Source organism: Thermothelomyces heterothallicus (assembly GCF_042370625.1).
Source record: "Thermothelomyces heterothallicus CBS 202.75 unplaced genomic scaffold P884_scaffold_18, whole genome shotgun sequence".
In the NCBI taxonomy this organism is placed as follows: Eukaryota; Fungi; Ascomycota; class Sordariomycetes; order Sordariales; family Chaetomiaceae; genus Thermothelomyces; species Thermothelomyces heterothallicus.
The window spans coordinates 523,219-543,144 of NW_027192579.1; the positions used below are offsets into that span (position 1 = coordinate 523,219).

Below are 19,926 nucleotides of genomic sequence, written 5' to 3' on the forward strand. Positions count from 1 at the left end.
CTCAACCACCGCTAGAGGAGGGCAGCAAACGCGTTTACATGGCTGAGAAGAAAATTCGTAACGCGTTGGTCACATGGGGATGTTAGAACCACCCCCACGATAGCTTTGTTTTGCTGAGTCAGCAACTTACCCCATAATGAAAAGTGAACTCGCGAGTCCAGAAACATGTCTTCGCCCTCCCGGCAAAAGCGACAGCTTCTGGTCTTTGTTGTTGTTCAAAGGATGCGGTTTCTTGTCCTCGAAGCTACTAGTTACGGACCCTTCTGAGCAGACAAAGAACTTTTATGGGCAAAATTTTCTGCAGAGAACTGGAAACCATTTTCAAGAGGAAACAGGGAAGTCACGACGGGAGATTGGGCCGGCCATTCGACAGTTCATAGACATACCTTACCTAACAGCCCCCCTCGGTCCGATATCATGCAAATTGACAATGACGCGGATGCAAGATTCGCGGCGACAACGCAGAGCTTCTTGACCTGGTTCCAGTCGCTTCCAGGGGCCACCTTCCGCTCCGACCTCATCGCCATCGAAGACCTGCGATCGCGGAACGCCGGGCGAGGAATCGGTAGGACAGCCCAGCCCAAGACACTCTCATCTTCCTGCAGCTATTGTTGACTGGCCGGTAAACTTTTTAGTCGCTAGAACAGACATTGCGGCGGACACGGTGCTCTTTACCATCCCCCGCAGCTCCATCATCTGTACCGCAACATCGGCCCTCAAGAATGAGATCCCCGGTATCTTTGATCTCGAGGGCGACGAGGATGGGAACTCCGACTCTGGAGGCGAGGACGGCACCTCCTCGTCGCAGGACTCGTGGACCCTGTTAATCCTGATCCTGATCTACGAGTATCTCCAGGGGGATGCTTCGCAATGGAAGCCGTATCTGGACGTGCTGCCCTCGGCGTTCGACACGCCCATGTTCTGGTCGCCCACCGAGTTGGCCGAGCTGCAAGCCAGCGCGCTCGTCACCAAGGTCGGCAGGGAGGAGGCAGACCGGATGATCAGGTCCAAGATTCTCCCCGTGATACGAGGCCACGACCATGTCTTCTTCCCCCATGGCCGCCAGAGACTTGACGACGATCAGCTGTTCGAGCTGGCTCACCGCATGGGGAGCGCGATCATGGCCTACGCTTTCGATCTCGAGAAGGATGACGACGCCAACGAGGAGGCAAGCGAGCAGGACGAGTGGGTCGACGACAGGGAGGGCAGGACGATGCTGGGCATGGTGCCTATGGCCGACATGCTCAACGCCGATGCCGAGTTCAACGCGTACATCAACCATGGCGCAGACTCCCTCACGGCGACCGCGCTGCGCACCATCAAGGCCGGCGAGGAAATCCTGAATTATTACGGCCCCCTCCCCAACGGCGAGCTTCTGCGCCGCTACGGCTATGTCACGCCCAAACATGCCCGTTACGACGTGGTCGAGCTGCCGTGGGACCTCATCGAGGCGGGGCTGAGGGAGCGCGTTGGGGATCGCATGAGCCCAGCAGACTGGGAGCAAGTGAACAAGCTCACCCGGTCAGACGACGATTTTGAGGAGAGCTTTGTGCTGGAGCGCTCGAGCGAGGACCCCGATTCCACGGGGCAGCTGGAGGGCGACGCTACCTTTACAGGCCTGCCGGACGAACTGAGCGATCAGTTCAAGACGTTCCTCAAGGCCACCAAGACGGTCGGCCACGTCGACCTCGTGTCAGATAAGGATACCCGCAAGGAGGTCTTTTTGCAGGTTGTCTTCGACGCGCTGCGGGCTAGGGAGCGGCAATATGCTACATCCCTCGAAGATGACCAGTCTCTCGTGGATGCAGGCCAGTTGACGGAACGGCAAAGGATGGGAGTGTGGGTAAGAATGGGCGAGAAACAGCTTCTGCGGGAAGCCCAGACGTGGGTTCAACACCAGATGGGCGGATTGCAGGATAGGGTTTCAGATGATCTGCGACAAGACGATGGCCCGGCTGCTAAGAGGCGGCGAACTTGAATAATCCGCTTGTATTGCTACGAATGCCAAGCTGATGCCTAGCGAAGGCATATGTCCCTGCATGCGCAATTTGTGTATTTGCCTACTGCAAGAATGGCTCGGGCACACGGCCAACTTACTAGTACCCGGTGATTTATTCAAATCTAACCGTCAGCGGAGTCGGCTTTCCTGGCGAAGGACGGCATGATCTGCGGCGTGGTATATGGCTCCACGGAGGGTTAACACCCAGAATGATCGTCAAATAAGCGCCGCAGCAGAGTTACACCACCCACCGGACAAGAGGGGACCGTAACAGTTATTCAGCTCCCGGCAGGATCGCCGCCCAAGCCGCCTGAGCGTCTTCAAGGAAACATGGCAGATTGATCGACCAGAAAGTGGCACCAGACTCAGTTGTCCCCTGTCCCCTTTTTCCTTTTCCGCACTAGGCTGGAGCCAAGAACATTCACCTTTGGAGCGGGCTCGAACGCAGGCCCGGTCGGTTCTCCTGTGGTGGGGGCCGATGATCGGCCAGGATCTGCTTCCACAGATGTTGACACGTTCTTCCTTCTGACCAACCCAGTCAGGTTGGTCACGGTGCCGCTGACGGTATCGAAAGCGGCTCCCCTGACTTGTGGCGGAGTTGCGATGCTCGCTTTACCTACAATGTCCCCTTCCGCACCATCTCCGATGCCAACCTCGTTAAGCCATCGCCGAGTGCTTCCGACAGCTTTGTCGAGCGTTGAAAAATCTAAGTGAAGAAGCAACTCGACGATGCGTTTGTACTCTGCCTCTCTCACCAGCTTATCCCCGCGGGCTTCAGGTGGCCAGTAATAATAGGCGGTTCTCGTCGGACGGGAGGCGAGGGAACTGCGCACTTGTGTCTTTACCTTGGGTGCGCGCGGAACAACTGGGCCAGAAAGCCGTCTTTTAGTCTTTCTCTTCACCGCCTTGGACGATCGCGAATCGGGCGCAGTTGGAGGCGCTGGCGCCCTGAGTGAACTCGGTTGCGGCGTGTTGGAGGACACCTCGACTTCCTGCCGCGGCGGTGTTGTGGACACCGCGTGTGATGGCGAAGAATCAGAAGAGCCGTTATTAGTGGTTGTGAGGTCAGCCGTTGTAGGGGTAGTCTTATGAGAGTTCGGCAGCGGCGACGACGGTTGGATTGGATCGAAGACCAACCAAATGAACCCGGTCAATCTCCCGCTGGAGCATTCCTGACGGAACGACATCATCTCCCAGAACTGGTCCAAGGACTTGACGCTTCTCCACTCGCCAATCTCCTTTTTCTGTTTGGATACCTCCTCGTCCAGCTCGTCGCGGAATCGGGATTTGGGATCGTCCGGATAGCCAGGGATGAGACACCGTGGTGGAACGCGATCAAGCTCGCGAGTATAGTGTGAAATCTGTTCCAGGGGGTGACCAATCACCCAGTTACTTGAGCTCGCCGTGGTTCGCGGGATGAAGGCTCGTGTTTCCAAGTGCTCCAGTCCAGGAACAAGCAAATAGCCCCTGGTGCTGGTCCAAGGCCCATTGCTCAAACCCTCCATGAGCGGGTTTAGGACCTTACACCACCAACGGACGAGACCCCGGTCATCCAAGACATGCTTTCCTTTGTTTCGGACGCTCCCGGGAAAGAGATACTGCGCCTGCGCTCGAGCGAACAGGTTGACGACAGACTGTACGTGGCTGCGCCGCCGGTGGTCGAGGAGGTATGCGAGGAACGTGGCGCATACTTGGCGGATCGGAGAAGGAGCGCCTTCAGGAAGGTCGAGGAGATGGAGATAGCCAGTCGAGTCGGCCTTGGACACGAAGAGAATGGTCTGATATGCGGTGGTGAAGATGAAGACCTCGAGAGCGAAGACCAATGCCTGCTTCCTGGTTTCTGTCTGCTCCTTGCCTCGGTTCGCGTCTGGAGAGGGCCGCTTAGAGGACGCGACTGCAATGTCCCGAGGACATATTGATACGGCAAGGAAGTGGCTCTCCTTGTACGTCTTTTCTGGTCGTTGACCGGGCGGGGCCGCGCAGAGCGGCTCTGCACGTGTGGGGGGAGTCGATATGTAGTGAATGCCGAATTTGTGGCCTTGGGGGAGCACTGCTGCGAGCCTTTCGCGCAGGGAGCCCACGCCAGCAGCGCCCGTGCTGCTCGCGGAACGTTTCGGGGCCGCGGCCATAGTAGAAAAAATTCACGATGATCGAATGCGAGGCAGCATGCACAACCAGCGCGGCTGGTTATCATGGAGACGCGCTGTGACGCGAAAGATCAAGAAAGTGGAGCTGGAAGCGAGAGGACCAGTGGAGACCGCTGCTCAGCGCAAAAGTCAGTTGCAAGCGCCAGGTCCGCCACGTAGAGAGCAAGGCGCCAAGGTTCTAGTTAGTGAAATTACGAGCTGTAACGAAATTTGTCACGAATCAGGTATTGAGCTCGAGGGCCGGGCATGCAAGGCTCCGTGCCGCGTATGTATGGAATACTGTAAGGACGTTACCGAAGTAGCCTTTGGCAGCTGGCAAGCCAGCCGCAAAAAATGATCCCCAGAAGACCGACATCAAGTTCTGGGCTTCAGCGCTTTCCCAACCCTGGGATCTCTGCCTCTTCGTCCACTCCTGCGCCCAATGGTTTTCAACACGTCTCGTTCGGCCGTTACGGCAACTTGCGGAGCCCTCCGCCGATGCAGCGCCGTCACGGAGTCGGTCGCGCGGCAGCTCGGGCAACCGGCGCGGCAACTGTCGACGTCTGCATCGCGCAGCAGCGACGAAGTCCTTGAGACGCCCGCCGAGCAGCGAGAACGGCCACGATGGTCTTACACGCCAGAGCGCATGAAGGGTCCGGGCTTTTCGATCAACGTGGTCAAGGATCCCAGGCGGACGGTCTGGCACAACAACGATGACCCGGCCAAACTTGATGCTATGTACAACCGCTTGTTGGGGTCGAAGGGGGATAGGATGTTGCCGGACGAGATCAAATGGCTTGCCATCACACACAAGAGCTTCGACCAGGGGAGACGAGGGTTCAACACGAGGCTGGCCTACTTCGGTGCGTTCCCGACCGTTGACCGGTTGCCTGAGCGTTTGAGTGCCGGGGTGCGCACGAGTAACAACAAACGCTGACCGTATCTTATGCAGGGCGGTTGATCGTCTCTCTTGAGACTACACGGCACATCATGGTCACTCCTGCTCCCGCCCAAGGCTCGCCGACCCAGGACTCGTTCGGTCGCGAACCTTTCCAGCACAGTGCTCTCGCGAACGTCGACAAGCTCAGCTCAAAGCAACCGATGGATGTAGTGTCGAAAGAGAAGCTCGCGAAATTGGCAATCGAAGTTGGGCTGCCAGAGGTTGTCAGGTGGAAGCCGAGAATGGTACGTGATCCCGCGCACATTCGGAACTTCACGGCCGCAGACTGACCGCGAATCCGCCTCCGTTTAGCCTGAGAACCTCGAAGCATCTGGCCTGACCGCAGTACTAAACACTGCCCTCTTCGCTATTATTGGTGCCATCTCCTTACAACACGGTGCTGGGGTCGCGCAGCAGGTGGTCCGGGAGAAGATCCTGAGGAGGCTAGGAGCATGAGCGCGGCCCGCGGCGTAATGATAAAGAGAAAAACCTGTATATCTCTGTACCATATTTCGGGGAAATAGAGAGGCTGGCCCGGTTTTCTTGATCGCAGTTCCGTGGTGACATTGAAGCCGAAGGGGGGGAGAACGGAATCAGTGCATCTGGGCTTGATGGTTATTTCAAGGAAACCCAATTCGTCATGTGTTAACCTAGGCTTCAGAGCGTGCAAAAACACTTACTTGTACGCTCTGCTCTTTGCGGAGCTGGCCGTCCGCTGACGACAGAAGACGCAGATACGGAGTCGGGACACAACGAGGTAGTACATGTCGACACCGCCAAGAAAGACGCCCGGGGTGATACAACTATAGAAGAAGGGATACTTACGGCGTACGGCAATGTTGAAAACAGAGAAGGAAAGAGACACGTAAGGAAAGAAAACAAGAAAATGAGAGTAAAAGGCGCCCGGGGGGCGATGTGCGGCTTCTCACCACCCTCCCTGGAAGTAGATATCTGCCAGCTTCATTGGCCCTTTGCCGACAACCATCCAACCATCCTTGACACGAAACTGCCTGCCTCTCCCCATCCTGAAGTCCCGGTAAAAACCTCCGTCGACATCGACCTCTTTGAGCACACAGAGCCCGCGCCAGTCGCTTGGGGGCAAAGGTTTGGCATACGTGAAGAGGATGAACTCCTCGATATCAGCCAAAGCCTTGCGGGCAAACATTTCGAGGGCGGCCGCCCCAACGTCGTGTGTCCAGAAGCCAACGCTCATGGCCAGTCTTCGCAGCCCCTTCCCGTAAGCGGCGCGAGGGCTCCAGGTGCGGGGCCTGTCGAGCCGGCGAAAATCATCCAGCAGTTTCATGATATGCACGTATTGCAGGTCACCGAGCAGCACGACCGTGTCCTGCTCCAGGTTCAGGTACAGGACCCTGTCGCTGTCCTGCAGGAGGTCGCCGGCCCGCTCGGGCGCCGACGTCCGCGGGGGCGGCGCAAACAGGGGCAGTGTGACCGTGTAGTGCTCCAGGGCGGCCGCGCGGGCCTCGATGTTGACGGACAGGGCGGCGGGATTGCAAGACTGCGACTGCCACTTGGGCGCGTCGTATTTTACATAGTCGGCGTAGTGGCTGCGTTTGGCGTGCAACAGGACAGTTCGAGGCAAAAAGGACATATGCCTGGTTGGAGCGCATTCCTGTCAGCCCCGACCCCGCGGACCAACTGAAGGCAGCACGCAGGCTGTTACAGTGACACCTCCCGCCCCCCTCGGGAGGTATGGTGGGGCCCCAGATGTTCTGTGAAGCCGACTCACCATATCTTGAGACGCAGCTCGGCCGGGAGCAGAGGAAAATACGCAAATGTGCTGCATGGCTCGATTTTGTTATGAGCTTCGGGTTCGGGTTCCGGTTCGGGTTCCGGTTCGGGTTCAGGATGTGTTTCGACTGTAGCAGGCCGTTCGGCCGGCGAGGCCGGGGGAGACGACACTTCGCTCACCGTGACCGTCACGGGGACTGCAGAGGCGGAATTGTCGGGACCCGCTGTTTTGTGCAGCCGTGGGCTAGTAGGCTGAGATTCGGCATCGACGTGAAACTGGGCAACCTGCGATAGCACGGTGGCCGCCTTCTCATCCGGTGCCATCGCCGTTCCCGGCGATTTCGGGGTCCAAGGCAGAGCGGACTCCAAGAAACGCAATTATGTATCAGGTGTCAGTGAGCTGAAATGAGGACGGCGGGGACTATGACTTCTGCACAAGGACGGAGCGAGCCAAATTAGAACTATCTACACCGAAGTTCTGCCCGGCATAGAAAGGGTAGGGACTTGTACAGTACGGGGCAGTCAACAGAAAAGAAATAGGGCGTCGCCAGCCTATCTTACCTACCTAACTAGTGCGAGTTGTTAGGAACCGAAGAGCCGGGCTCGAGATGCGGTTTCCCTCGGGTACGGGAGCACGCAGGAGTGGGGGCAGCTAAAGGCCATCCGTACCTAATTACCTACCTTCGTCAGTTATCAAAAAAGCCTCTCGCCATCTGCAGGGGTGGGTCCGAAAGCGCCTGCCCTCCTGCGCCCTTGCCTTTGTAACCATTGCGACATCCCGCTTCCGCCATCCAATTTTGGTCGCACGAGGTGAGATTTTTGGTCGGGGTTCCGTTCAACCTGGCCCGGTGGCCGACGTTGCACCATGCAGGACCAGTACGGATGATATGATTTGTACATGTACATATAATTATACCTGTCATGCTGAATGTCGGTTGGCCAAGCAATTAATAAAGCACAACGGAGCCTTCCACCACCACCTTACCATTGAAATCTACGCTACCCTTTTACATTGGGAGGATTTATTACATAGGCACCTTAACGCCGAGTACTGCTGCAAGACGGGGCTTCCTCATCTTACAAGTACCTGAAATTCGCTCTGCCCGCGCAGCCGACCCAACCAAACCTGAAAGTCCCAACCACGCGTGTTTTACGACCCTCATCCAGCGCCCATCCACGGTCACGCCAGCCGTCTCACTTTCATCATCATGCCATCGACTGGTTTGGCCGTCACCTGTTGTGTCTTGGAGCCGGTCAGCACACACACACACACACACACACACACACACGCCGTTTTCTCGCGCCTCCATCCCGGCAAGTTAAAGTACGTACGTTGTACAACTCCGACTTGGTCTTATACTGCCCCTTCTCGTCCAGGATCGGCCGCCCTGCCTCCTCAAGATCGAGCTCCCCCAGCCCGACCTTGACAAAGTCATACCGCCTCGCCACGAGGGCCACAATGACTCGCGCCTCGATGGTGGCCAGGTCCTGCCCGATGCAGTTGCGGGGGCCTCGTTCGAACGGCCGCCACGCCCCCGGCGGGAACTTCCTGCCCGCCGCCTCGTTCTGTTCTGCGTCGGCGCTCCCGATGCTCTTGTCGCCCAGCCACCGCTCCGGGACGAAGTCGTCGGCCGTGTCCCCGTAGACCGTCCTATCTCGCTGGATGATGGTGGCGCAGTTGTAAATGATGGCGCCGTCGAGGCAGAAGCTCTGCCCATCGGGAGTGCGGACGGTAAAGCCGGTCCCGGGGGGGGCCATGCGCGCCGTCCCGGCCGGCGGTCTCAGCCGAAGGACCTCCTTGATGACCGAGTTGATGTACGGCATCTTATTGATCAGCTCCTCCCCGTTCGGGGCCATGAGCTTCTCCCGCACGGCTCGCGGGTCCGGGTCCGGGCCGAAGACGGCATCCAGCTCGCCGCGCACGGCCTTGAGCACGTGGGGAGACCGCGACAGCTCGTAGAAGAGCCACGCCAGCAAGATGCCGGTGGTGTCGTGGCCGGCAAACAGAAACGTCTTGAGCTGATCTCGCGTCTCGGCGAGGAGCTCTCTGCTCAGCTCGCTGCTTCCCTGCAGGCTAAGGCTGAGGATGTCGCGGGGCTTTCCTTTGCCGGCTTCTCCTCCTTCCTGTTGCTGCTTTCGCTGCTGCTGCTCGGCGTGCTTCTGCCGGATCATGTCCTCGAGGCGCCTGTCGATCTGCTTGCTGAGCTTGTAGCGGCGCCACTCCCGCCTCGGATACATCCACCACGGGAACCGGCTGTCCTCGGTACCGTACATGTTGAGGAGCCGGTCGTACAGCTTGATGAACTCGCCCTGGCCCGAGGACTCGGACTGCTGTGCATCGAAGTCGACGTCCATGGTGATGGCGCCGATGATATCAAACGTCAGGTTAATGGTGAGCTTGTTGAGGGGAAACTCTCTACCCGAGCGAGCGTAGCGCTCCAACTGGTCTACAAAGATCATGGTCTTATCGCAGATGCACCCGAGAAGCGTCATCAGGTGCTGCGGGGCGAAACCGGGGTTGAAGCGCTTCCGTAGTTGCTTCCAGTCCTCGCTCTGGAATGGTTGCCGATCAGCGACCGACGGCCACGGGACGAGCGGAAGGGATGACGGGCAAGAGTTAAATTCAAAATACTCACCTGCCTGAGCAGGATGGACTCTGGACCGATCACCCGCACCAGGTCCCACATCGTGGGAGACTTAGGCGTGCTCCAGGGGAATAGCTTGCTCACGCGCGAAACCTGCTCGGCTATTTCATGGCTGTTGATGACAACCATCGGATAACTGACGGGGCGAAGATCAAGGTACATGAGTGGCGGACTTCCGAGGTCTTTGGCGATTTGCGCAAACACGGTATCTATCGGCATCTCCGTCAGTCAGCCCCCGAAAGTCCATGGTATTCAATTACTGATTACTTCAGCACACTCTCGGCTTGGCCCGGAGGGTGTATTCGTGAATGACCTGCAGGTGACCCCAGAGAAGAGAGGGCTTCAGCTGGGGGAAATTGGCCCATTGTCTGAAGCGGCGATGCCATAGCGTTGCGGCCAGGTAAGTGGCCAGGAGCGGGAGGGCAAGGAGCACGAGATTCGCAACCATGATGGTGGATGGAATTTGAAGTAATTAAGGTATATTAATAGTCAGCTGAGGTACGACCGTGGTCTCGCCCAGGATCAGTTAATGGAACGGAAGATAATTGGGAAACCTCCTTTAGGCCTGAACCTTCGAGTTGAGTGAAGAGAAGACGGCAGCTCGACAGACGCGCGACCGCCGTCATGCGGCTGCGATGATAGCACGCCAAGCTCGGGGAAGGGGGGTGGAGGGGAACTTTCAAAAGAGCACGGGAACGAGGACTTGTCTCTGCAGGGAACTTGAGAGGTCAAATGTTACATAGCAGATTCAAAGTGGAGCCACGGTCGTAGCAGTGCCAAGAATTACTCCGTCCTTTCACCATCACTGGGAAGCCCGTAGGAAGTAATTACGGATTACGGAATAACTATAGAAAACATACGTCCTTGCGTGCACTTGTAAAATGCACCCAATTGCATGGGGTATGTAAGGTACTGCTTTTGCGTATATAAAAACATGTTATAAAATAGCCCAAGTAGCTCCATCCACAGGGCACTCACAGGCATCGCCGCCGATGTACTTACATACATACATAATCCGTACATACATACAGTACCGTGTTAGGCTTGGGCGTTGAACCTGGGCGTAAGAGCGCTAGCGCGGTTCTTACCGCCAGTGATATTTTTGGCACAGGACGCGCGTAATGGCCCTAGGAAAGGATGGAGTCAAGGTGGAGCTGAAATGCCTTTCTTTGAATGAAAATAGATATGTTAAATAATATGTGCCCAGACTGACCAATCTAGCCAAAGAAGAAAGATGAGATACCGAAATCCCGTGTCCCCAACTCGTAAAAATAGCTCCATTGCCCCGATGCAAAGGCTTTCCTAGAAAGAAAAGATGCCGTCGAAACCCAAATTTCTGAAGTCCGACCTTCTTAGGTAGCTGACTCTACCAATTAATTCCCCCGGTGCTAGTGTCGCAAGCGGAGCACGGACACGGGAAGAGAGGGAAGGGGAATCAGATGAGCGAGTCGGCAGTCCTCCCCTTGTGCGTCGCCTCGGTCTACTCGGCTCGACCCTTTCGCATCGGGCCCCGGACCGCTCCTGGACCGGCAGCGAAGGTTGGCACTGCAGAGTTGCCCCTTTCACAAGGGCCTCTCGCCTTCTCTAATCCCTTTTCCCGACTTCGCCCCCGACTCCTCCCCTTCCCCCATTCTCCCGTCCCATCACCCCCCGGTCGCGTGGAACGCTCGGGAAGGAAGGAAGGGGGGAGGAAGGCGAGGGGATTTTAGGATTAGTGGCCGTAGTAGTCATAGGTGTAGCGGCGGGTGGCCTGGCTCGCGCCGCGGCGGCTGCCGACAGAGCTGATACTCTCGCTCGGGGCGATGCTGCGGTCGTCGAGGGGTTCGCCGCAGTGTCTCCCCATCTCCTCAATCACCTCCCAGTCGCCCGGGTTGGGCTGACTCCTCGCCGTGATGTCGGAGGAGCTGGCGGCGCGGGCGGGGCTTCTGAAGGTGGCCGCATCGCGGGGCGGGCTGGGGCAGTAGTTGGAGGGGGCGATGCTCCCGCTATAGCCAGAGGCGAGGCTCGGGGGCGGCGCGCGCGATCCGCTCCCGTCAGATCGGTCGTCCGGCTCGAACCTGATGGAGCCCTGTTTTACCGTCATCCAGACACCGGCGGGCAGCTTCATGCGGCCGTTGCCCCTGCGTCCCTGGAGAAATGTGTCCTCGGACAAGAAGTTGACCTCTTTGCAGTCGAAGTAGTCGAACACGCGATCGTAGCCCACGGCCGGAAACACGCGTTCGCTGTGGTACGTGGCATACCTCTTCTCGGATTTTGGGTTGCCCAGAAAGCACCATTCCTGACGTCCATACGTTAGAAGCCGAAAACCACCAGGAGTCCGAGACTATGTGAAGATCTGATCATGGCTTTATGGCACTTACAAGGTCGCGCGTGGTAACCATGTTGATTTGCTGCGGAACGGGTTGTCAATCCACGAGGATATTCTGACGTTGGCGATGGTGACGATGATGACGGTTTCTTGTTTGCGATGAAGAGTGGGTGTGAGAAGACCATGATCGCATTCCGAAGGAGAAGAAGCCCATCTATATAATAACCACAACTTCCTTGCTTGTCCCCGTGCCCGGAGACGTGGGGAGGCATCTTTGCCAACCGCAGAGAGTCAAAGGGGGGATCACGCAATCCAGCCCTACAGAATATGCGTCAGAACCAATCAATCCGTGACCACGTCTGGGGAATACTTTGGAGCCCGACAACGCTGCCCGAGGCGGGTCCAGCACCCCCTGACCCGGGGCCACTTGGCAGGGGGCGACGTGCCGTCCGGGCGTGACGTGGCGGCCCCAGTTACACCGACGACCCCCGGCCTGCTGGCGGAGCAATACCTACCCTGCACACACTGCGGACTCGCGCCTCGCTCTCGGTGGATTCCGGGCCAAGACCGAGTCACCACTACAGCAGGGCGACAAAGCGCGGCGACAACCCATTGGGCGCTCTGGGCTCGGCCGTGACGCTGGGGCATCGTGGCAGTCAGCTGATCGAACCATGAGTGTTGGGTCGTCTGCAAACGTGGAAAAGGGGGGGAATATGGGCCGAGGGGTGCGCGCAACATGCCAACTCGTGGGCATTGTTGCAGAGGAGCAGCTGTCGGAGAATGGCCCGAGTTTGACGTAATTAGGCAAGGTACGAAATATGCAGCATCAGCCTGAGAAGCCCTGGTGCTCTTGGGCTCTAGTTGCTCCTTTTGCCTCGACTTCCACTGTTGCGTTGGCTGACAGGACCGCTCCACACAACAGATCGAGCTGCGACCTGCATGTCAACCACGGATCTGAGAATGATTGTTCCTCTCGACAAGGCCCCTCTCCCTCTTTCCCCCCAACAAAGCCCCCCGCCCCAATTTTTTTAAATGTTTTTCTCCGTCTATTGCCCGTTTTCGGTTTGTTCGCTGTTTATTTATTTATGTATTATTTATTTTTCTTTCTTAGAGAGATTGGGGGGGGGAGGGAACGTCTGCAGCTCAGAAACGGCTCAGCGGCTCCTTCGCTCCGCCGCGGCGCTCGCCACCAGTGCTCCTTCTAGACGTGTTCCTCTCGCTGCTGAGGATCAGGTTCACGTGGTTGCTGAGGGCGACCAAGTCTCCATGCTCGTCCAGCACAACCACTTCGAGGTCGAACCGGCCGTCCTTGATCTGTTTCGAGTGTATCCGCAGCTGCAGCCATTCCAGGCCCTCGTCCGGCAGCGCCTTCTTCACTTCCAGGTTGAGGACCACGGTCGGGTACCATAGCCTCACATCAGGGGCAAGGGGCGTGCTTTCGCCCCGGCGGCGCCGCTCCTCGGCTTCCGATCTGGTCGGCCTCTGGGCTTCGACCACGTACGGCCAGCAGTCGGCGACGTAACCCAATGACGCGGCCGTGAAGTTTTCCCCCGAGGCGAGCCGGATCCACTTGTAAATTACCAAGCTGGCTGGCTGCCCGCCCGGGGGGTCGTAGTACACGCAGTTCCGGAGACACCGCGCGTAGCTCAGGGGGTCGTTGACCGGCAGCTCGAGTCGGGTCCAGTGCTTATCGCGGTCCTCCCGGAGGGCGGCAAGATCCGGCCGCGGCGGGTCGGCCTCTGTGGGGGGTTGCAGAGAAAAGGCCGTGGGCAGAGAGATGCCCCTTTGCTTGCGCAAGTCTGTCATGGTCAAGTACACGGCGACCTCCTTGCGCGTCGACCCCGCGGTGATCCACGGCGCCTCGGGCAACAGGGCCTGCTGGTACAGGGTGGCATGGAGGGTCGACAAGTTCGTGCCGAGCTTGACGTCCTCGATGACAATCAGAGCCGGGCCCGTTTCGGTGCGGTTCAAATATTGAAAATGGGCGTTCAGCACATCCTTTTGGCCCCTTCGCTCGAGATGGAGGCTCGCGGCCCGAAGGAGGCAGGAGGCCACATACCCTCCGTTGGGAACTGAATGAGGCACGAGTCAATGGTCAGCTAAGTAATTAACGAAGGGGTCCCGGGCCTTTGAAAGGCACAGGGTGAACCATCCTCACCAGTTCCTATGCAGTACGAGTCGATAAGCTCGACTCTGTAAACATGTGAATCGAGACGCTCGACTTTCGTCGCCTTTGAGAACGGGACAAGGTCCATGACTAGTACCAAGAGATCGTGGGAATGATATATTGTAATAATAAGTTGACAATTTTGGTTTTTTTTTTTAAGTTACAGCAAATGCCCCCTTCTAGGTCTCGGGATGTTTTGTTGTTATATCTTCAAAAGGTAGGGCACTTATATGTTGGCAAACAGTTGAGTGGTAGAGTCTGATCAAGTTCATAATGTACGGATTACAGTACATACAGTACACTAATATTCAGGGGCCTGCCCCGCGAGCTCACTCGCAGTTGACCCAACCAAACCATGAACCTCGGCTATTTGACGGTCTTCCAGGGACAAGGTGGGTCCAAACTTGTTCAAACCGTCGCCATCAGGGCGGCAACCAACGGCTAGCGACCTGGTAATGGTGAAAGAAATAAAAGATTAATAATCAAACATGTCAAATGTAGTAGTAAGGAGCGAACTGTGAACCGGCAACGTGTTGAATAACCCAATACTATGCAGTACATACATAGGTGCATACCATAGTACAACACTCGATACGTCGCACAACAGCAGGGCAAGTGTCAACCCAGATCCAGGCCGTGGTTTGAAAAGGAAGTCTCGCCGCCGATCTAACGGCTCTCCACCGTTGGTTAGCCCGTGGTCGGCCATTTCCTGAAGTCTCGGCGAAGCACAGACTCGAATCCGCTTCTCTACGCGGCTCTCGTTCAGAGATGACCTGCAGTGATATCTCAACCCTGTAACTGCCCAGAACTCATCCAGGGGTATGGAGCGGGAAATCAGGGATCAGGGGGAAAGACCCATTCAACAAAAATTCTACTAGTAGATGGTGGAACTCTAGAGCAATTCGATATCGATACATGCCCCTGTTATACAATTGCCTTTATTGATAAGGCTTTTTTAAATCATCTTTTTGTCTTTTTCCTTTTTCATTTTTTCCCTTCTCTTTTGGCTGCGTCCCAACGAGCGACGAAATCTGCCGTATCCGCAGGGGATGCATACCTACGTTACCTGTAGACGATCGGGGCAGACGGGGCCTCGTCGCTCCTCTATTCTAGTTCATTTTCGAGACCATACGACTGCCTCCTCCTGAGCACTCGACAGCTTCCCTTCGCAACAATGATCAAGACTGACGTGGCTAAGGCGGAAGGAGGAGCCGAGTCCGGCTTCCTCGGCTTAACCAAGCTCAGCGGCCAGGTCTTTGTGTGGGAAGGCCAGCCCGGCGTATTGGACCCTGGCCACCCCAGCACCGTCGTCATCTACGGCTGGGGAGATGCTAACCCCCGGCACCTGGCCAAGTACGTCGACGGCTACGGGAGGCTGTTCCCCCACTCCAGGATCGTCCTCATCTTCTCGCCCATCCTCAAGGCCCTCTACCAGACCTTGGAGGCGCGTTCTCGGACCATGCTCCCCGTCATCGAGGCGGTGTACCCGGAGGCGCTCGGGAAGCCGGCCGGGGAGAAGCCGGCAGGCGGGAGGGAGAGGGTCCTTTTGCACGTCATGTCCAACACGGGGGGCATGAACTGCGTGGCGACCATGAACGCCTACTCCAAGCACACGGGTGGCGCCGTCTTCCCGCACGACATGCTGGTCTGCGACTCGACCCCGGGCAGCACCCGCTTCCTCCCCAACGTGGGCCCCTGGTCGCGAGCCATGGCCCTGGGTGCGGCCCGGTGGTTCCCCTGGCCGTTCGTCGTGACGCAGGCCCTGGCCGCCCTGTTCCTCGGCTGCTTGCACGGCTTCGGCTGGCTGATTGGGGCCACCAGCGCGGCCGAATTCAGCACCCGCGCTGTCAATGACGCCCGCCTGTCCTACAGGGGCGCCAAGAGGCTGTACCTCTACTCCAAGGAGGACGACATCATCCACTGGGAAGATATCGAGAAGCACGCGGCAGAGGCTCGTCAAAAGGGCTGGAGTGTGTCGGCCGAGGTGTTTGAGGGCACCCCCCATGTCGGCCATATGCGTGGGCACCCCGATCAGTACTGGGGTGCCATTGCGGCCGCATGGGCAGAGGCGGTCGCCGGGAAGGGAAGATAATGAAATGAGATGTAATAAAGGGTAAAGGGGAGTTGTGTTAGAACTAGGAAGCAAGCGTAGGACGAATCTATTTTTTTTTTTTTTCCTTGGAGTCCAGGAGGGACCGTCGTGTCAGCGCATCGCGGGGATAATATCCCCAAATTAAGAGGTGGTGGGTGATTACCTACCTACATAATTACGTATGCAATATGTACATATGGTACTGTACCTAATTGGATAGGTAGGTTATTAGTTAGTTAATACGGATACAGTGGGAATTCTGATCCGTGGACCTTGCCCCATGTGATTATTATTAACTGCATCTCCTAGGTCAATGGAAGTGGAAGCTGAATGCCGGGAAGCAGGAAACAGGGTTGATTTTCGTTGGCTCAAGGATATCTAGTTTGAGACACTCGGGTTCTTCTCCTTTTTTTAGTCCCGAGTTCAATTAGCTGCTCGGTCTGGTAGTCCCAGCCGAGCCTCATGCTACTGATACCATCCACGGCATGTTTCGTAACTTGTCATCCATTTTAGAGGGTGCCAGCGGTCTTGAAGTCCTGGAGACAGACCGCCACCCGAGCCGACATGGTCTTCTCACCCTCACGAATCCAGACCTTTGAAAACTGTGAGTGATTGTGCATTCAAGGATGCCGGGGCTGGACGAAGGAGGTACATACTCTCGGGTCATACTTCTTCTTGTTCGGCTTGTTCGGGCCCTCGGGATTGCCAACCTGAGTCTTGAGGTAGTCAATGTTCTTGGTGATGTAGTCGCTAAACACCAGTCAGCAGCGAGATAATAAGGGCCTCAAGAGTTTGGTGACCACTGACCGGATACCAGTCAGGTAAGCCCACTGCATATCAGTGTCGACATTAACCTTGACGACGCCGTTCTTCAACACGTTAGTTGTGCCGACCAGTGATGCCAGTGAAGCCAAGAGTGACTCACGCTAATGGCTTCGAGATACTCTTCCTTGCTGGAACCGGAACCGCCGTGGAACACAAAGAAGACTTGCTATTGTCAGTGTGACATCCAAGAACCATTGAGATTGATATGCTTACCAGGCTTCTTATCCGTGCCGCCCAGCTTCTCCGAAACATAGGCCTGGTGCTTGCCGAGCAGCTCAGGGTGGAGGCGAACGTTGCCAGGCGCGTAGACACCGTGGACGTTGCTGCCAAGCCATCAGTTTCTGAGAGAGTTGGGGCGAAAAGTAGTCCTTCTTACCCGAAACCAGCAGCAATCGAGAAGTACTTCGAGACTGGGCGGAAAGCTTGCTCGCTGTTATCCGGTCAGTATGTCATCGGAACAACCTTGGGGACAGGCCGAACACACATCTTCCAGATATCCTCGGGCCTATCATCATGTTTGTTAGATCCTGTATCCCTCCCTCGAACCCTGGTGTGTACTCACTGAGTATAAAGAGCAGCGTTGTCGACCTGGGTTGTATGTTAGCAAGGACGACGACCCGGGCAATTTGGTCATCTGGACTTACGCCGGAGTTGTCAACACCATCTTCCTCTCCGCCCTGTGACATCTGTGAGCCACTACTGTACGACACTCAACCGAAGGATGGGAGGTGCTCGGTCATACGGTAATACCGATCTCCATCTCCAGCCACTGCTTCATGGGCGCCATCCGCTTCAGGTAAGAGACGCATGTGCTGATGTTCTCATCGACGGGTTCCTCTACATTTCTCTGTGAGCAAAATCCGGACAGAACCTAACGGCGGGCAAACGAGGAGAAGCAAAGGGTGGATTGCATACCGGACTGCGAGAGGGGAAATCGTTAGCATCAGACTGGCAGTATGGGCCAAGCAGGTTAGCATTCAAAGGCATACCAGATCAATCATGTGCGAGGAGAAGAGGGGGATGCCGTTCTGCTTGAAGAACTTTTCGTCCTCTTCGAGCATGCCGTCGAGCCAGGGGAGGAGCTTCTTGGCGCAGTGATCAGTGTGGACTGGAACGGGAATTTAGCATCAGGACCAGACGGGAGGGAGGCGGCGGGGGCACTCACGGATGACGGGGATCTCGTACAGGGGGGCGATGGAGCGGATGTAGTGGGCGGCGGCAATGGCACCGACAACCGACGCCTCCTGCTTCTCGGCGCTGTTCTTGACCCCCTTTCCAGCGAAATAGGCAGCACCACCCTGGCTAGTCTGCAGACTAACAACACGCAAAAGTTAATACCTGTCGGGACACATACGACGAACCGCTGCGCGGAGGAGGGGTGTTTCCTCGTACATGATCGGAGCCCTGGCATCACGAGCAGCCTCGAGGGCGGCAACAACAGTGCTCGAGGATGTGACGTTGACAGCCGGGATGGCGAAGCCCTTCTCACGGGCGTACGTGAAGAGCTTCAACACATCGTCGCCTGTTCTCAAGCGGTCAATTTCAGGTTCTCCGATCTCTGCGAGAGGGAATTCGCACCATAGATGACGCCGGTAGGCAGGTTGAGATCCTGTGCGGGATCGCAATTAGCCGAACATGTCGTTTTGTCGCGGGATGGCCAAGGGAACATAAGGTCCCGCTCTGTGGGTTTGTTTTGTTCGTTGTTACACTTACCTCGAGAATACCCATATTGTTCGAAGTGTATATGGTTCGTGAAGTTAACTTGGTATTTCAGTGTTGCAATGGCGGGGCAGGTCGTGTCAAGCAAGTTTTGACGTTGTTTTGAAGGGATGTCGTTGCGATTGAGTTGTGGAAATTGTTGGGCTCGAGGTTCCCACCAAAGGAGAGAGTAAAAGGCACAGCAAGAAGATGAAAACAGTCTTTCGCACAAATGATACGCCGCGGCCGATTGAGGGATTTGTATGACGCAGCTCTGATTCTCGGTTGAGGGGGGGTTCAGCACAGTGGGCGAAGGTGCGGGGTCATTGGGAGCTCAGCGCGCGCCAGGCTAGGAGAAGCTCCCGACAGCCCCTCATCGCGGGGCACAAGTGGGGTGAGGATGCCGATTTGCGCACTGATACCAGCCAGGATTTACGTCACGGCTAGTGTAGTATGTAATCCGTACAAATGTAGTGTCCCAGCTTTTATCTCCACCCTTTCTTCTAATGGAGGAATAATTGAACGAATCAACTGCCGAGACAGCAGGCCTACATCCGCCTGGCAGTGCTTGTATCAGTCAGTGGTTGATGCGCTTTCACGCTCGGGTGCCGAAAGCGTTCAGCTCCATGTGCCCGATTGATGGAAATGGACGTGTCTGGATTTTTTCGGAATCAATCAGGTCTTGGCCCGGGTGCCACTCCCGGCTTGCGCCGGGAAGACGTCCAATTGGTTCTGACTTGGCCGGGCGACTTGGACCAATGTAAGACAAGAAGGCATTCCGAAGGCAGCCGACACGGTAGGTCAGGTGAGCGGCTTCTCGATGCCATTGACCTCGGTCCGAGCCGGGAAATTCTACGGAATATCTACCTTTAAAACAGTAATCGTGGTCACGACGGAAGTGGCATATCCTTGATACTGCGTTCTCTGCTGGTTCCGGATTTTCGCCGTCTCCCACAGGGCCTCGGGTTGTGTCCGTGATGTGGTCAGTTGCGTTGGCAAAGCTGCTAGGGGAAGGAACATCGCGGCCGCAAGATGCACCTTTTCGTGGTGCCCAGTACTCTCCTAATATCCGAGGATGCGGTAGTCGCCTGAAAACACGCACCTTTCAGCCTATCGAGTCGGCATGTCTTACCCAAAGTCACAGACAGACGCGACAGGTTGGACAGACAGGTTGAGGACGGAGTCCGCCCAAGCACCTCGAGGTTCGACGGAGCTAGTCTGAGGATGCGCGAAGCACCTATGGCACCGTTGTGATGTTCGAAACAGTGAGAGACCCCGAGTATTTGGGTACCTTAAAACAGTCCGTGCCCATCGAATCTGACCAACAAAGGCGTTGTTGGGAAGAGGGAGCATGGACGTCCTATGACAATGGAGAGA

General features: G+C 56.6%; 9 protein-coding genes across 9 annotated transcripts; 3 read left to right on the top strand and 6 right to left on the bottom strand.

Moving 5' to 3' along the window:
* Window positions 1-183: 183 nt before the first annotated feature.
* Window positions 184-2,043, top strand: P884DRAFT_261822 (uncharacterized protein). The gene is made up of 2 exons (XM_069441599.1): window positions 184-565; window positions 636-2,043. The coding sequence occupies exons 1-2, from the start codon at window positions 418-420 to the stop codon at window positions 1,976-1,978; spliced, it is 1,491 nt and encodes a 496-aa protein (XP_069296057.1). The 5' UTR covers window positions 184-417; the 3' UTR covers window positions 1,979-2,043.
* A 2-nt stretch (window positions 2,044-2,045) lies between these two features.
* P884DRAFT_261823 (histone acetylation protein-domain-containing protein) lies at window positions 2,046-4,179 on the bottom strand. The gene has a single exon (XM_069441600.1). It carries the CDS (start codon window positions 4,126-4,128, stop codon window positions 2,365-2,367), a length of 1,764 nt encoding a protein of 587 aa, XP_069296058.1. The 5' UTR covers window positions 4,129-4,179; the 3' UTR covers window positions 2,046-2,364.
* A 388-nt stretch (window positions 4,180-4,567) lies between these two features.
* Window positions 4,568-5,521, top strand: P884DRAFT_205027 (mitochondrial 54S ribosomal protein mL57; the record flags this gene model as incomplete). Its single annotated transcript, XM_069438616.1, has 3 exons — window positions 4,568-4,988; window positions 5,078-5,310; window positions 5,378-5,521. The coding sequence occupies 3 exons, from the start codon at window positions 4,568-4,570 to the stop codon at window positions 5,519-5,521; spliced, it is 798 nt and encodes a 265-aa protein (XP_069296059.1).
* A 223-nt stretch (window positions 5,522-5,744) lies between these two features.
* On the bottom strand, window positions 5,745-7,331 carry P884DRAFT_286290 (uncharacterized protein). The gene is made up of 2 exons (XM_069443822.1): window positions 6,813-7,331; window positions 5,745-6,678 (listed from the first exon to the last, which is right to left on the bottom strand). The coding sequence occupies exons 1-2, from the start codon at window positions 7,136-7,138 to the stop codon at window positions 5,991-5,993; spliced, it is 1,014 nt and encodes a 337-aa protein (XP_069296060.1). The 5' UTR covers window positions 7,139-7,331; the 3' UTR covers window positions 5,745-5,990.
* Window positions 7,332-7,994: 663 nt separating this feature from the next.
* On the bottom strand, window positions 7,995-9,907 carry P884DRAFT_279009 (cytochrome P450; the record flags this gene model as incomplete). The annotated part of the gene is made up of 4 exons (XM_069443250.1): window positions 7,995-8,057; window positions 8,147-9,367; window positions 9,451-9,678; window positions 9,737-9,907. The coding sequence occupies 4 exons, from the start codon at window positions 9,905-9,907 to the stop codon at window positions 7,995-7,997; spliced, it is 1,683 nt and encodes a 560-aa protein (XP_069296061.1).
* Window positions 9,908-11,170: 1,263 nt separating this feature from the next.
* Window positions 11,171-11,840, bottom strand: P884DRAFT_204931 (uncharacterized protein; the record flags this gene model as incomplete). The annotated part of the gene is made up of 2 exons (XM_069438611.1): window positions 11,171-11,737; window positions 11,820-11,840. 2 exons carry the CDS (start codon window positions 11,838-11,840, stop codon window positions 11,171-11,173), a joined length of 588 nt encoding a protein of 195 aa, XP_069296062.1.
* A 1,070-nt stretch (window positions 11,841-12,910) lies between these two features.
* Window positions 12,911-14,022, bottom strand: P884DRAFT_205105 (thioesterase-like superfamily-domain-containing protein; the record flags this gene model as incomplete). The annotated part of the gene is made up of 2 exons (XM_069438625.1): window positions 12,911-13,839; window positions 13,926-14,022. 2 exons carry the CDS (start codon window positions 14,020-14,022, stop codon window positions 12,911-12,913), a joined length of 1,026 nt encoding a protein of 341 aa, XP_069296063.1.
* Window positions 14,023-14,710: 688 nt separating this feature from the next.
* Window positions 14,711-16,026, top strand: P884DRAFT_286294 (uncharacterized protein; the record flags this gene model as incomplete). The annotated part of the gene is made up of 1 exon (XM_069443823.1): window positions 14,711-16,026. Exon 1 carries the CDS (start codon window positions 15,109-15,111, stop codon window positions 16,024-16,026), a length of 918 nt encoding a protein of 305 aa, XP_069296064.1. The 5' UTR covers window positions 14,711-15,108.
* A 509-nt stretch (window positions 16,027-16,535) lies between these two features.
* On the bottom strand, window positions 16,536-18,579 carry P884DRAFT_301285 (uncharacterized protein; the record flags this gene model as incomplete). Its single annotated transcript, XM_069444845.1, has 15 exons — window positions 16,536-16,619; window positions 16,683-16,776; window positions 16,834-16,895; window positions 16,952-17,013; window positions 17,065-17,174; window positions 17,228-17,281; window positions 17,336-17,356; window positions 17,414-17,439; window positions 17,496-17,528; window positions 17,594-17,698; window positions 17,841-17,959; window positions 18,017-18,165; window positions 18,244-18,373; window positions 18,430-18,460; window positions 18,565-18,579. The coding sequence occupies 15 exons, from the start codon at window positions 18,577-18,579 to the stop codon at window positions 16,536-16,538; spliced, it is 1,095 nt and encodes a 364-aa protein (XP_069296065.1).
* Between the last annotated feature and the right edge of the window lie 1,347 nt (window positions 18,580-19,926).

Bases quoted from the DNA above. Each gene is read 5' to 3' on its own strand.
- P884DRAFT_261822 (XM_069441599.1), top strand. From the start codon at position 418: ATGCAAATTGACAATGACGCGGATGCAAGATTCGCGGCGACAACGCAG. The intron at 566-635 runs GTAGGACAGCCC...TAAACTTTTTAG, and splicing joins GAACGCCGGGCGAGGAATCG to TCGCTAGAACAGACATTGCG.
- P884DRAFT_261823 (XM_069441600.1), bottom strand. From the start codon at position 4,128: ATGGCCGCGGCCCCGAAACGTTCCGCGAGCAGCACGGGCGCTGCTGGC.
- P884DRAFT_286290 (XM_069443822.1), bottom strand. From the start codon at position 7,138: ATGGCACCGGATGAGAAGGCGGCCACCGTGCTATCGCAGGTTGCCCAG. The intron at 6,679-6,812 runs GTGAGTCGGCTT...CGCTCCAACCAG, and splicing joins GAGCTGCGTCTCAAGATATG to GCATATGTCCTTTTTGCCTC.